Here is a 13,846-nt window from a genome sequence, read left to right on the forward strand (position 1 = left end):
GCAATTTAAAAAATTATACGAGCTGGATCCGAATCCGGATCAAATATCAATCAAATATCAAATATCAACAATGATGCCAAATATCAACCCGGATCTGGACCTTCACCAAAATTGAATCGATTCTTTCTTGTCACACACACAACCTGTCCAACAACTTTCGTCCAAATCCATTCTTAACTTTTTGAGATATTCTGCTATGTATCGTTTTTGGCCCTATCTCCCAATGGTGAAGAATCACTTAAAAAAAAAAATTCTCATATCCGAATCCATATTCAGATCTTCACCAAAATCGAATCATTTCGTCGGTGTCACATACGCTACATCTCTGCCAAATTTCGTCCGAATCCGTCCACGACTTTTTGAGATATTTTGTTCACAAACGGACAGACAGACAGACAAATGGACAGACAGACAGGGGTGAAAACATAACCTCCATCCACCTTTGGTGGCGGAGGTAATTAAAATATTCTTGTCTCTGGATCCGGATCTTCACCAAAATCAATTTGGCCTCGTCACACACCCAACCTAACTGCACAAAGTTTTGTCCGAATCCGTCCATAACGTTTTGAGATATCCTGCCTACAGACAGACAGACACACAGTTGTGAAAACATAACCTCCGACCATCGTCGGTGGTGGAGGTAGCAACTTTCTTATTCTTGGCTTTTAGACCATCAAGATGAATTCTCCTACAAAAGTCCTGAAATGTTTTAGGTATCCCTCATAAGGTAGTCATCTCACCTGCTTTTCTGAGAGGATTACTCTACACAGAAGCTGGTCCTCCAGTCCATTCATAGTCACTGTGAAGTTGACAACGGTTGTGCGGGCACTGATTTCTGGCATAAATACTGGGTTAGGCAGCCTTGTGGTAATGTAGAGGCAGAAACCCTTCCTCACATCCACCTCTTTATCTCCTAACTTTACCTGAAACAGATAATTATATAATTAATCCATAGCACATGAAATACTTCTCATTTTAGAACACCAGACTCAAAGTCAGGAACACACTATAAAAAAAGTTTTATGTCTCCATTTGATTATTTTTTATTTTAAAATACAAGAAGAACATATATATTGCAGAAATAATCAAATTAATTGTTTTAGGAGCTAGAGATATACTCGTGCGCAGAAGTTGTCCTCAAAGAGAGCAATGGACATATCCGCTTGCTCTTTGTTTAGCCACAATGTGGTTCTTCAATGCATGGCCTGCCTTGTGAATCGAGCCGCTCTTGATGAAGTTCTTCTCCAGCACGTGTTCTAAAATTGGGTCAAGGTCTTCTCCAACATTCTCAATGAGGAGTGGGCAGCCCAACGACAAGCAGTCCTCCAGATAGCTCCGGAATTGTCTGTTATCAAGTGACGTTACCTGCAAAAAAGTAATTTCTGCCAACGTTGTTGCATCAAAAAATTTCTAGGATGAACAACAATAAATCAAGTCAATAAGAATGAGAAAGAAGTCGGCAAATCAGTCACAGTTTCCCAAATAAAATAATGCAGTGATTTTCATTTCATCTCGTATGCAACACGTGGATTGCTAGGAGCGCTGCTGTGCCATTGATGGAGTGTCCTCTGTAGGTTACAGTGAGAATTTGGAATTTGTTTATGGTGCCGGCGATAGCATGCCTGGTCTCCGCAATGAACACCGTACGATCTTTAATATCCACCAACCAATGCTGGCATATTGGCCAGTGATGACAATCATACAGATTTGCAACAAATGTTATATAAACTTCTATTTGTCTTGGACATTTTTATGGCTATGAAGCTTTTAAAATGATTTTCTTTTTCATTTTCAATAAAATGTATGGAGCCATAAGGCCTGGCCAAAACACATAATCTTACAAGCCATTTGCTTTCATATTTGATGATATAATACTTAATTGGGGTTAAAGAGCAAATGCACCCTCCAAAAAAACAATGATGCCAAATATCAAGCCTCAGTCCAACTTCATGAACTCCATTCAATGAATTCAATTCAATGAACGGATTCAAGTCGGAGTGAACTCCATTCAATGTACAATGTGCGCTGAGTGGGTTCATCAAAAATGTAGTGGTCTTTGAGGGTCATTAACCAGTGTGGCAGCTACATTCAAGTGTAAGGTGTGCACAGAGGGAGCTGCAGATGGAGGAAATGTTGAGTTGGATCTTGGAGACGGTGTGAAGCTGGAAGGTGTGAAAACAATTGGCTGGGAGACATGCTGAATGGAGAAGGTGGCTCAGACACGGCAACGGTTGCCACCATCTCTTATCTTCCCTCATCCAAAACCTTGATCTTTTCTACCCCCGCTAATTTCACCCCAATTCCACTTTGTTGAAATACCAACTTCTGTCCTGGAAGTCCTTGGTGTCCTTGTGTTTTATACTTCTCCCTCCCCCTTCCCACGCCTCCTCCCCCCAAGCCTTCTCCCTTCCACACATCTCCCTGCTCTCAAATGTTGTGTTTGTGTGCTTCCCCTTCTCTCCCCATCTTGTTTTCCGCTCCCTCTTTTTATATATTTTGTTTGTCTGGTTGATTTGTTTGTGAAGTAAATGTTAGCTCTTTCACGAGCCTCGATTCAGTATACAAAAAAGAGTGAGATGTGCAAGGAAGAAGTTTTGGGAACTGAGTGGCGTGCTGATGAGGAGGGGAGTGTCGTTGAAGCTGAAGGGAAAGGTGTATGCTGCATGTGTGAGAAGTGTTATAATTTATGGGAGTGAGACATGGGTAATGAACGTAGGTAGAGCAGCAACGAAGGCTAGAAAGGGTGGAAATGTGAATGGTTCGGTGGATGTGTGGTTGAGAGAGAGGAAGAGAAATGATGAATTGCGAAAGATGATGGGAATAGAGCCTGTGATTGATGCTGTGAAGAGGAACAGGTTGAAATGGTTTGGTCATGTGTTGAGGAAGGATGAAAGTGACAGGTTGAGAAAAATGATGGAAATGAATGTAGAAGGAAGTAGAGGACGGGGAAGACAGAGAAAGACTTGGCTAAAGATGGTGGAAGAAGAAATGCGGGCAAGGGGGTTAACAAGGAGAGATGCAGAAAATAGGGCAAAATGGAGAACATTGTCATGGGGAGCGCAAGGCTAACCCCCGAAAATGGCCTTCAAATGCCTGTTGTTTGTTTGTAGTCCAACTTCATGAAGAAGAGCTCTGAAGAATTCCTTGTCTTCATTTACATAAATTGTATCCCATATATTTGGTCAGCAGGATTTAACATCGTCACTCCAGGTCTGTCACAGCTTATGGTGCTCTTTAAAGCAGTGCATTGTTAAAAGTAAAATAAAAAATAGACTTTTAATAAGAAATTGCTTTCTTAATGGCTTAAACAAGGCACAAAATACCTTTAGTATGTAATTTCACAACCCATGCTGAGTTCGAAAACTAAATATTCATGTCATAGCCTTTTGTTAATTTATTTCTCTTTATTAAATTTAATTTTGGTCCATAATCCAAAAAAAGTCGGTCAAGGACACTAATCAAATATCAGGTGCAAACTTCAGTGCAGGTTCACTATATTGATGCAAGAACATCTTGGAAGGCCAGACGGTCTTTGAGATTCCGCATTGGCAAAATTGAGCTTGTTTCTTTTTCAGACCACTATTTAACCTTGACCTTTAACTCGGAGGGCTATGATGTATATTAAGCATAGATGCGTCTTGCACCAGGCTGCCTAGAGAGAGCAATTTAGTTCTGATCAGCCAAACTTTAGTAGAGTTATGGTGAAAAATGTAAAAATTACTATAAATAGGTCATGACCTTAAACATCAGGTCAAATCAAAAAAATTATGTCAATCCCACATAATTTCTATTCACATTATTGATGCAAAATTTCATTCCAAAAGACCCAGCCGGCTCCAAGATGCAGCTCAGAGATTTCGGAAATTACGATTGCAGGAAGAAAGAAAAAAAATGGTGGTTTCGTACTCTTGGGGGTCTAAGAAGCTCCGAGAGGTCTCTGTGGTACCATTAAAAATTAGGTGTGCTAATTGTAGAAACAATCCCTGCAACGGTTATAAGTTTCCCCCTCTAGGCTTAAAAAAAACATTGCATGACAGGAGGATGTCAATCAGGAAAGAGGTTATGGTTCTGTAGCGCCTCATTTGATTGGTTAGAGAACCTGCTAAGCTCACCTGCAATCCAGCATGTGCTTCACGGTTCTTGATCCACGCCTTCCCCTGGCCTTGGGGGTCGATTAACAGTGGGAATCGCGCAGCTTGAGTAACAATGACTCCATTTTGTATTGAAAGCTCATCCATTGGCAGGCCTTGCATGGCCCACTCTGCTGTTGTGGGTCCATCAGTGAGCAGAGCATCGGGCGAGAGGCCCTGTGTGTATGGAACACATCTGGTTGTCAATTGCTGCTGCCACTCTTTCAAAAGGAGGCAGCGGAATTCCTGATTAAAAGGCCCCGCGTAGGAGAGGAAGGCTGTTGCCAGGAGGGTATCACCTTGACAGCAGAAAATAAATTAAGCAAATTATTAAGGTTTGGTGAAAACAAGCTATGTTTAAATCTTAGTTCCTGCTATAGCTTAAATATCCTATAACCCTGACTCTTTCAGAAGTTGCTTCGAAAATATAAAAAAGGTAAACATTTAATGGTTGGTATTTCAAATATAGGCATTTTAAAGGTTTTGAAGAAGAAGAGCCACTCTTTTAGTATCTTCAGATGAATAGGGCTGCCGAGGCAGTTTTCCATTAGCTATGGGGCACAATGCTGGCCTCTCTGATGAAAGATCGGCATTCTCGAATGGCCGCCACTCTCAAATGGCTCATTCTTCCTAGTAAACTGGTAGTCATTTTGCCGACCTCAGAGGATTGCAGGCTGAGTGAACCCTCCTGGTGATATTTAACGGTACTACAAGGGCTCAAACCTAGGACCTTGTGATATTAGGCCTGCCACCTTAATGACACCTGCCACCTTAATGACACCTGCCACCTTAACATCAGGCTTTCAAAATATTTATGGGTGGTTGATAAATTCAGTTAGCCAAGAGTAAACTGGAAAAGATTTACACCCTCACCGACAAGTTGCTTCGTCTGATGAGAAAACTCTTTCAGCTGCTGTGTCCAGCGTTCCTTTTCTTTGGCTAGACCCTTGATGAGCTCTGAAGCTGTTTGCATTTTGTGTCGACAGCGTGAAGCATCCTCCATGAGGTTCTTCGGAGTTGTTCAGGAGGAACAAAGACAATGAACAGGAGAAAGTAGACTTGATTAATCATCAGGCTTCAAAAGCAACGGTTAGTCACTCATTATAAAATAGGTCAAAGAAGTAAAAGAAAAAAAATCATGAAGCTTTGAGTCTCCAAGCAAGACAACTACCGTATATCCTGAAAAGTTTTCTTCTCCTACTTTAGAACAATGATGTAATGGAGTAGTTTTCGCTAAACGATATTTATTTGTTTTCTGTCTTTGTGGAGATCTGTTTCTCTTGTGCAAGCATCTGGGTGTTTATTGTATGATTTCATAGATTAGGGTACAGCAATACCCCGACCTACGTCATTAATTGGTTCCATAAGCCGTGACGTTACTCGGTTTTTGACGTAAACCGGGCGTAATGCCTTAAAATGAAGACAAACACTGTAAAACTCGAGTAAATAACTGGAGGAGGCTGCGGCTTCGCCCTGAATCTTTTCCGCTCCCCGTCGGGAGTCCCTCCGTTGTTTTCTATCTGTCGGGTCTTCTCCTCGAACAGGGTGACCGGCATGGACGTGTCGACCGTGAGCTGGCTTGTGTGCCGAGTGGCTCCGCGGCCCGCTTCACCACGGCGTGCTTTACCAAACGTGTCCGAGCAGTTTCACCGGTGGTCGTGTCGTGTCGTCTGTGACAAATGAACGAGCTCAGGGTTCCGTGAACCCGGCTGCCCTGGGGATCGACGCTCGCCTCCTAGTCGTAGGCGTGCTCCGTCTTTCCTTGAGTGGCCGAAGTTGCTTGCTTCTTTATTTTTGGACGATGCGATATACGCAGAAACGACGACGTACAGGCAGGCATTTGCAAATCCATGCACATGTGCACATGAACACGTCGATCGGTTCGTCGACGCCGGATGCCGGCGAGGTGCCCGACGAGGCACCCCGGCTCGAGGCATGACACGGTCACGGTCGTCCGAGCCGGCATCGTCGTCATGTTTCGCCGTTGCCACGTTGCGTTGGTTGTTTTACACAGTAAAGGAACCTTTACACAGTAAAGGAATAATCACAAAAATAACAGCGAAAAGCAAAGCAAGCACGCAACCACAGCACAGGACAAAATGCATATGGCGTCGCCTTTGTTTTGAACGAGAACCAGCAGCTACGCGTACGTATATGTACATTTTAAAAATATTTTAATGTGCTTTTTATTGTACGTATTTTAAATTGTTTTTTTAGCTTCTTTTATTGTTAATTTTTATGTACTATTTTATTTATTTTAAATATATATTTTTCACGTCCTATTATAATGTCGGAGTGACGTAAAGTCGCACATAATGACGTTCGCTGAACTGAAATTTACTCTAGAAGAGTGGCGTAAAGTCGGATTTGACGTAGGTCGAAATGGTGTAAAACGGGGTATTGCTGTACAGGCAAACAATGAACATGAAAGAGGACCTCTTTAAAAGGTCCACATTAATGTCTAGCAAGCACAAATCTAGGAAATTCCTCTTTTGCATTTTCTAATCTTTGGGATTTACAATCTGAAACTGCATATTAAAGATCGAGTAAATTTGGGAAAGCGAGGTGCTGTTAGAAATTGTTCCGATTTTGTGTGCATTGTGCTGGAAAGAATATAGTTATTTGTATTTGCTGGAGGTTTTCATTATTTTTCAAACAGGATGGCATCGGAAAATGCTTGCAGTGTTAGTGTGAGAAATTTCTGAGGATGTCCCGAAGACTCAATAGCTCAGTGGGCTGTCACCGCGTAAGTGATGAGATCCTTGGGTTGGAGTCCTGGGTTAAGTCAGAATTTTTTCACACTAGCCCCATGCAGGAAATGATTCCTATTTGTTAAAAAAAACAAAACTTATATATATATATACATATTGTTGCGGATATGGGATTTGGCCTCTATCCATATCCGCTTGTAAATATTCCCCTATTTCCCCAATACTCCCCAACTATCCCCAATCCCCCATTCCCTAGTCCCATTGCCTGTAAATAACACTCTGTAGAACCGACCTTCCCCTTTTTCCCCCATTAAATGTCGTGCCCAGGTCCACCGCATCTCACGTAGACAACTTTCGGACATCTTGCTAGTTATTCTTAGTCTATGTCAGTTAAGGACTCGTTTCCATTAATTCTGACTCTTCGTTGCACCAGAATGTGATTATATGGCACCAGTAGTGAGTTTAGGACCTTCCCATACCTCCTCCCATCTTCTTCCCCAAACAACAACTACAACAACAACTACAACAACTACAACAACGGCGCGCGGGGAGTGTGCGTCCTCACTCCGGCTCGGTTAGCCGCCATTACCCATGCGCTCCACGGGGTTACCACGAAGGGGCTGGCTGTCAGCTCCTCGTCAAGGGCGGAGCCTGGTAACCCCCCCGCACCCAATAAGAAGGGCGGACCGATTCCATCTGGGGCGGAGCTAACGAGTCGAGGGCGTGTCACTCCCCGCCGGATATACGCAGCGACTTACCGGACGTGACGTCAGATGCGCCCCCAGCTTGAACAGACCAGTCGCGACCTCCGAGCGCTGAGCGACCTCCCCGCATCTATTGGACCGGACCGGGTCGATTTGTCCCTGAGCCAAGAGTGCACCTTGAGCCATCGACCAACCCGCCTTTCCTTGCCATCAATCCCCGTGTGAGTCAGTTTTGTCCTGTTTATCTGTCGTCTGTCGGGGCTATTATAAGAGTGTGTCTAAGTGCCTGCCTTTCTATGCTGTCCCTCTTGTCGTTGTAATCTGACCTTCCGCCCTAATATAACCTCCTCCGGAGGTCTTGAGAACCGTATCCCTGGTGTCGTGTCATTTTAATCCCAGCCGTTGTGTCCTTTTCCTTCATTGATCTAGCGTAGCGCGACTCGGCAACGTTCGAGTATAATCGGGTAACTTGTGCGGACACGGCGGCCATTCCGCTCGGCCCACCATAACATCAAAGTCGTGTCTGTAACAATTGGTGTCAGGAGTGTCGGATTCGGACCTGGGACTAAATTTATTAGGCCCAAATTTTGGAACACCAATTGTACCACTAGGGTAACAATTGGTGTTGGGGAGGTAGAATTCGATCCGGAGCGCGTTTCCCGCTCGAAATTATAACGGCGAAATTTGAATTTGTTTTACGAAAATAAAAACCCGAATTTTGAAAGTCGCGCTATGGCAGACCAAGTCGGCTGGGTTCCGTTAGAGGAGAGTGAGGCAGGGTCGGTCCAGGACCAAATTGAGGGACGTGAGGAGAGCGAAGCAGCGAGGGTAGCAGACGCACAAAATGGCGCCTCGCTGGTCACGGCGACCGCGACCGTGGCAGCGCCCCTGGTGGATTCGAACCTTTTCCTCCTGCAAATGAGGGCCCTTATGGAACAAATGGGGAACCGGATGGATGCTCAGAGTGAGCGATTGGAGGGCCAAATGGGGGTAATGGGAAATCAAATGGGGGTAATGGGAAATCAAATGGGGGTAATGAGGGACGAAGCGAGGGGTACCAGTGAGGGATTAGACAATAATTTTAAGGGAATAGACAAGAAATTTGGGAAGTTAGACAATAATTTTGAGGAGTTAGACAAGAAATTTGGGAAGTTAGACAATAATTTTGAGGAGTTAGACAAGAAATTTGGGAAGTTAGACAATAATTTTGAGGGGTTAGACAACGGGATAAAAGAGGTGAGAAATGGGTTAATAGGGTTAGAAAACAGTATGGAAGGCAAATTGAGGGACATGAGGGACCAAGCGGAAAGGGAAGTTAAACAAATGGAGCTGCAGATAGAGGGGATCAGAATGGGGGTAGAAACCAAACTGGATGCTCACAGGGAGGAAATGGAGCAGATGAGGGTGGCATCTGGGCAGGAGATGCAAGTGATGGGAGAGGAGATCAGAAGAGGAGTGAGTGAGGAGGTCGGAGGAGTGCGCGAGGAGGTGAGGCACTGTAAGGAGCGCATGGAGAAGGAGGTGAGAAAGGGGACTGTAAAATTGCAAGGGGGTATAGAGGAGTTGACGCTGGGAGTAGAACAACTGACAGTGGGACAAAAGGAGTTGGGGGACCAGGTAAAGAAGAACACAGCGGTAATAGAGGGTTTAAAATCGACACAGAAGGAGATGAAAAAGGACGTAGGGATAATTAAAAAAGAGTGTCAGACGGTACATGAGGACCTGACGAGGAAAATGGACAAGGTGGTACAGGTGATGGAGGTTAAAGAGCGGGAGGTGCGGGAGCACATAGAAAAAAATAAAGTGGAGTTAGAGGAAGAACTTAAAGGGGCGCACGAAGAGATGAAGGAGGTGAAGCAAAACTTAGAAGAAGTGGAAGAAGGGGTGAGCGAAATTAAGAAGCGACGGAGAGAGGATAAGAAAGAGATAAAGGAGGAAGTAAAAGAATTGGTCCAAAGTCTGTGTTCGGATCGTGATGATGTGCTCATTAACCAGATGAGGGATTCGCAGGTGATGGAGAAGAAGCGAAGAGAAAGAGGACCCGGTGTAAGTGGTGACCAATATGGTCGTGCGTATGATGCGCCAGGTGATTTAATAAGCTTGGGGGTCGAGATAGGCCCGGATGTTCGTGAGAGGCCACGAGTGAGGTGTATGGCTGGTCCGGAGGGTATGGAACGAGAGGTGCGAGGTGTGGGTGAGCAAGGTTGTGGTGGTATGGAATGGGTAGCGGGTTGCGGAGGTGTGACCCATGCATCGACACCAACAGGGGTAGTTGTTGGAGGGACCGGGGAGGCACGAGAGCCCCTTGGGGGTAATGTACTGTGGGGGCCCGGCCGGTTCGGCCCCGCGCTAACCCCGCAAGGGGCGACGCACGGGGTCCGGCAGGCGGGCAACGACTCGCATACGAGATGGTCCCACAAGGTCCCACTCGCGCCGTATGACGGCAAGAGTGATCTACGCGCGTACCTGGCGCAGTTCGACTGTGTGTGTAAGGGCAACGGTTGGGGTGAGGACGAAGGTGGAGTACACCTGGTGGCCGCATTGCGCGGCGTGGCGGCGGAGGTGCTGACGGCATTACCAGCGGGTGCTCTCACCCTGCCAGCCCTCCGCGACGCCCTAATTAATCGATTCGGCATAGAACAGCAGAGCGAGCTTGTTAAAGCTCAGCTCGCGCTGCGAAAGCGCAAGCCCCAGGAAGCCATCGGGGAACTTGCCCACGACATTCGCCGCGCAGTGGGGATCGCACATGCTAGCATGGCAGCGGATTCCCGGGAAAGCCTGGCGCTGGACCATTTTATCCAGGCCCTCCCGGACATTGAGCTCCGGCAACAGCTCGCCATGTGGCGCCCGCAGACTCTGAGCCAGGCGGCTGACGCTGCGGCCCGTTGGGAAGCAGCGAGGCCCCTGGCCCGGGGGGGCGAGCGTCTCGCAATGGCGGTCCGCCAGGTGGGACCCCCGATGGAGGGCGGACCCCTTAGGGGGCCCGCCCACGACGTGGGTCCTGACCTGGCGGGCATGGTCCGGAGGCTGGTGGACCAGCGCCTGGCAGGACCTGGACCATGGCAGGCGGCCCCGGAGGTGGCCCGCGGTGGACCACGAGCGGGTAATCCAATTCGGACCTACAGGGGGGGAAATTTGGAATTCCGGAGGCAAGCACCTTATCAGGTGAGGTGCTATACCTGCAACCGTCTGGGTCACCTGGCGCGGCACTGTCGAGCCGCGCGCCGGGATGATCCCCGGCGGTTGAGGTCCTCAACTCCGCCCAGGGGGGAGCGGGTTAGCCGACCCCAGACACCCCCCCGCCAGACCCCGGGAAACTAGAAGGTGTCGGGCACGTAGGGCGGTGTTCGGCAGCAGAGGATGGAGGAGAGCCCTCATTGACGCGACAGGTCATTTATTGTGGCCAAATTGGAACCGGTAGCCTGACAATTAGATGCAAAATTTCCGGCGTGGGGGTAGACGCCGTAGTGGACACAGGAGCTAGCGCCACTATCATCAGCCCTGTGGTCCTTGATTCGAGCGCAGGTGGCTGGGATAAGATCCAGCGCCTGCAAAATTATAGTTTGCAGCTTGCGACCGGGGTAACGGCCCCGATCATAGGGCGTGGTTCTGTGACCCTCAAGTTAGGGTCGGTAAGGAGGGAGATAGATGTTTGGGTGGCGGAGGTGTGCGACCCATGTTTAATAGGGTTGGACCTGTTGACTGCCAGCGGCTGTAAAATCGACTTGTGCCGGGGGATCCTGCAGGTGGGAGTAGAAGAGCTGCCGTTAGGGGGAGTGAGCACGGCCGAGAGAGCGGAGCTGGAGGCTTCCGAGGCCGTGACCATCCCCCCAAGGGCCGAGGCGATAGTGCCGGCCCGGTGGGCAGCTCGCCCAACATGGCAGGAGTCCTGCGGCCTGGTCGAACCGGTGGCAGCGCAGTCCATACCGGGTTTAATCGTGGGCCGCACCCTTGTAAAAACGGACGGACCGGTAGTGGCCGTCCGAGTAATAAATATGAGTACAGAACCACGCACTATAGTAAGGGGCACGAGGGTAGCTGGCTGCACCCCAGTTGAGGAAGTCGCGACAGTGAGGGGCGAGAACGTCCAGCCGAGCCGACCCCGGGGGGAGCCTTCAATAACAAGTAGGAATTGGCCCGATCCCATTTGCGAGATGGTAAATCGTAGTAGCGTAGAGTTGGGAGGTACCCAGAGGGAGGCCTTACACAAACTGGTTGGGTCCCATTTGGACCTCTTCTCCCTGTCCACCGAGGATATTGGACGTACGGGCCTGGTGAAACATCAGATCCACACCGGTGAGGCCCGGCCTATTCGTCAGGCCGCCCGACGGCTCCCTTGGAGCAAGAGGGCGGAAGCTGACGAGCAGGTTAAAAAAATGCTCGACGCAGGTGTGATCGAGCCCTCGGGAAGTCCTTGGATGTCACCTGTTGTGCTGGTCAAAAAGAAGGATGGGACCACGCGGTTCTGCGTGGACTATCGCCAGCTAAACAACGTGACACTCAAGGACTCATATCCCCTGCCAAGGATTGATGACACCCTCGATGCCGTTGCGGGCTCAAATTGGTTCACAACTTTGGACCTCAAGAGTGGGTATTGGCAGGTGGAGATGGATAGGGCAGGGAAGGAGAAAACGGCATTTTCCACAGGTAAGGGACTGTATCAGTTTACTGTGATGCCGTTTGGTTTGTGTAACGCCCCCGCCACCTTTGAAAGATTGATGGAGCATGTACTAGGCGGCATGCCATGGCAATCATGCCTGGTGTACCTGGATGACGTCCTGGTACATGCCCAAACGTTCCCCCAGGCAGTAGCTAATTTGGACCAGGTGTTCGGGTGCCTCAGACAGGCAGGGTTGAAGCTGAACCCGAGTAAGTGCACTTTGTTTGCAAGAGAGGTGGCCTATCTAGGTCACGTGATCGGCCGCGAGGGGGTAAAAACGGACCCAGACAAAATTAAAGCGGTAGAGGAGTGGCCCGCACCACGTACCATCAAGGAGGTGCGGGGATTTTTGGGACTCTGCTCCTACTACCGGCGCTTTGTGGCGAAATTTGCGGAGTTGGCCCGTCCCCTCCACCGGCTTACGGAGAAGGGGACGCGATTTAATTGGACACGGGAGTGCCACGAGGCCTTCCAAAAATTGAAGGGGTGTCTAACATCCGCACCCCTTCTAGCTTACCCCACTAGTGACGGGGCATTTACCCTGGACACGGATGCGAGCCAGGAAGGATTGGGCGCAGTTTTGTCTCAGACACAGGAGGGCGTGGAGAGAGTGATTGGTTATTATAGTCGGGCCTTAAGTAGGCCCGAGAGAAATTATTGCGTCACTCGCAAAGAGTTATTGGCTATGCTGGCTGCCATGAACCATTTCCACCCGTACTTGTACGGGCGGAAATTTTTGGTTAGAACTGACCATTCCTCCTTGCAATGGCTCCTTCGGTTCAAGGAACTGGAGGGCCAAATTGCAAGGTGGTTGGAAAAGTTGCAGCAGTACGATTTTGATGTGGCCCATAGGGCCGGGAAGGCCCATGGTAATGCGGACGCACTCTCTCGGCGTCCTTGTCTGGGGGAAAACTGTAAATTTTGTGCGAGACACGAGGAAAGGGAGCAATTGGGCGATTCTGCCCCGATTCTCGTCGTCCGGGCAACCCGGGTGAGAGGGCCAATTTTGCCACTAACCGCGGACGAGGAATTCGGAACTTTGGCATGGAGCACGGCCCAGCAGGAGGATCCTGTCCTGGGGCCAGTGTTCAATTGGGTCAAATTGGGGCAAAGACCAAAGGGGGAAGAGGTCACCCCCCTCGGGGCACAAACAAAGGCATATTGGGCTCAGTGGCAGACCCTGGAATTGAAAGGCAACATCTTGTATCGCAAGTGGGTGGAGGTTCCCTCTGATAGAACTTCCTGGCTGGTGATAGTCCCTGACAAATTCAAGAACGTCATATTGCAACAGGTGCATGGTACCCGCTCCGGCGGCCATTTGGGCAGGACAAAGACAATATCTCGGGTCCGCCGGAGGTTCTATTGGGTGAATATGGGGCGCGACATACAGGACTGGTGTCGGAGATGCGACGCCTGTTCTGCCAAAAAGGGACCAGCACGGAGGATGAGGGCCCCCCTTCAATTACATCAGGTGGGGGCCCCCCTTGAGCGGGTGGCTATGGATATTCTAGGACCGCTGCCCCGCACCCGCCAAGGTAATAAGTATATCCTCGTTGTAATGGACTATTTCACCAAGTGGCCGGAGGCCTACGCCCTCCCCAACCAAGAAGCAGGGGTGGTAGCGCAGGCCTTCGTGGAAGG

The 13,846-nt window shown here is 48.6% G+C and overlaps 1 protein-coding gene across 1 annotated transcript in view; it reads right to left on the minus strand.

Annotated features, from left to right (window-relative positions):
• The window catches only part of DNAH5 (dynein axonemal heavy chain 5), a 335,447-nt gene that overhangs the window by 50,348 nt on the left and 271,253 nt on the right, over positions 1–13,846 (minus strand). Inside the window, exons 65-68 of the mRNA XM_078785114.1 lie at positions 5,004–5,139; positions 4,113–4,429; positions 1,210–1,365; positions 741–923 (exon numbers count right to left, since the gene is read on the minus strand). Of these exons, the coding sequence (XP_078641240.1) occupies positions 741–923; positions 1,210–1,365; positions 4,113–4,429; positions 5,004–5,139 (792 nt within the window). The remainder of the gene's footprint in view (positions 1–740; positions 924–1,209; positions 1,366–4,112; positions 4,430–5,003; positions 5,140–13,846) is intronic.

This window comes from Myxine glutinosa, chromosome 9 (assembly GCF_964187855.1).
Source record: "Myxine glutinosa chromosome 9, kmMyxGlut1.1, whole genome shotgun sequence".
NCBI lineage: Eukaryota > Metazoa > Chordata > Myxini > Myxiniformes > Myxinidae > Myxine > Myxine glutinosa.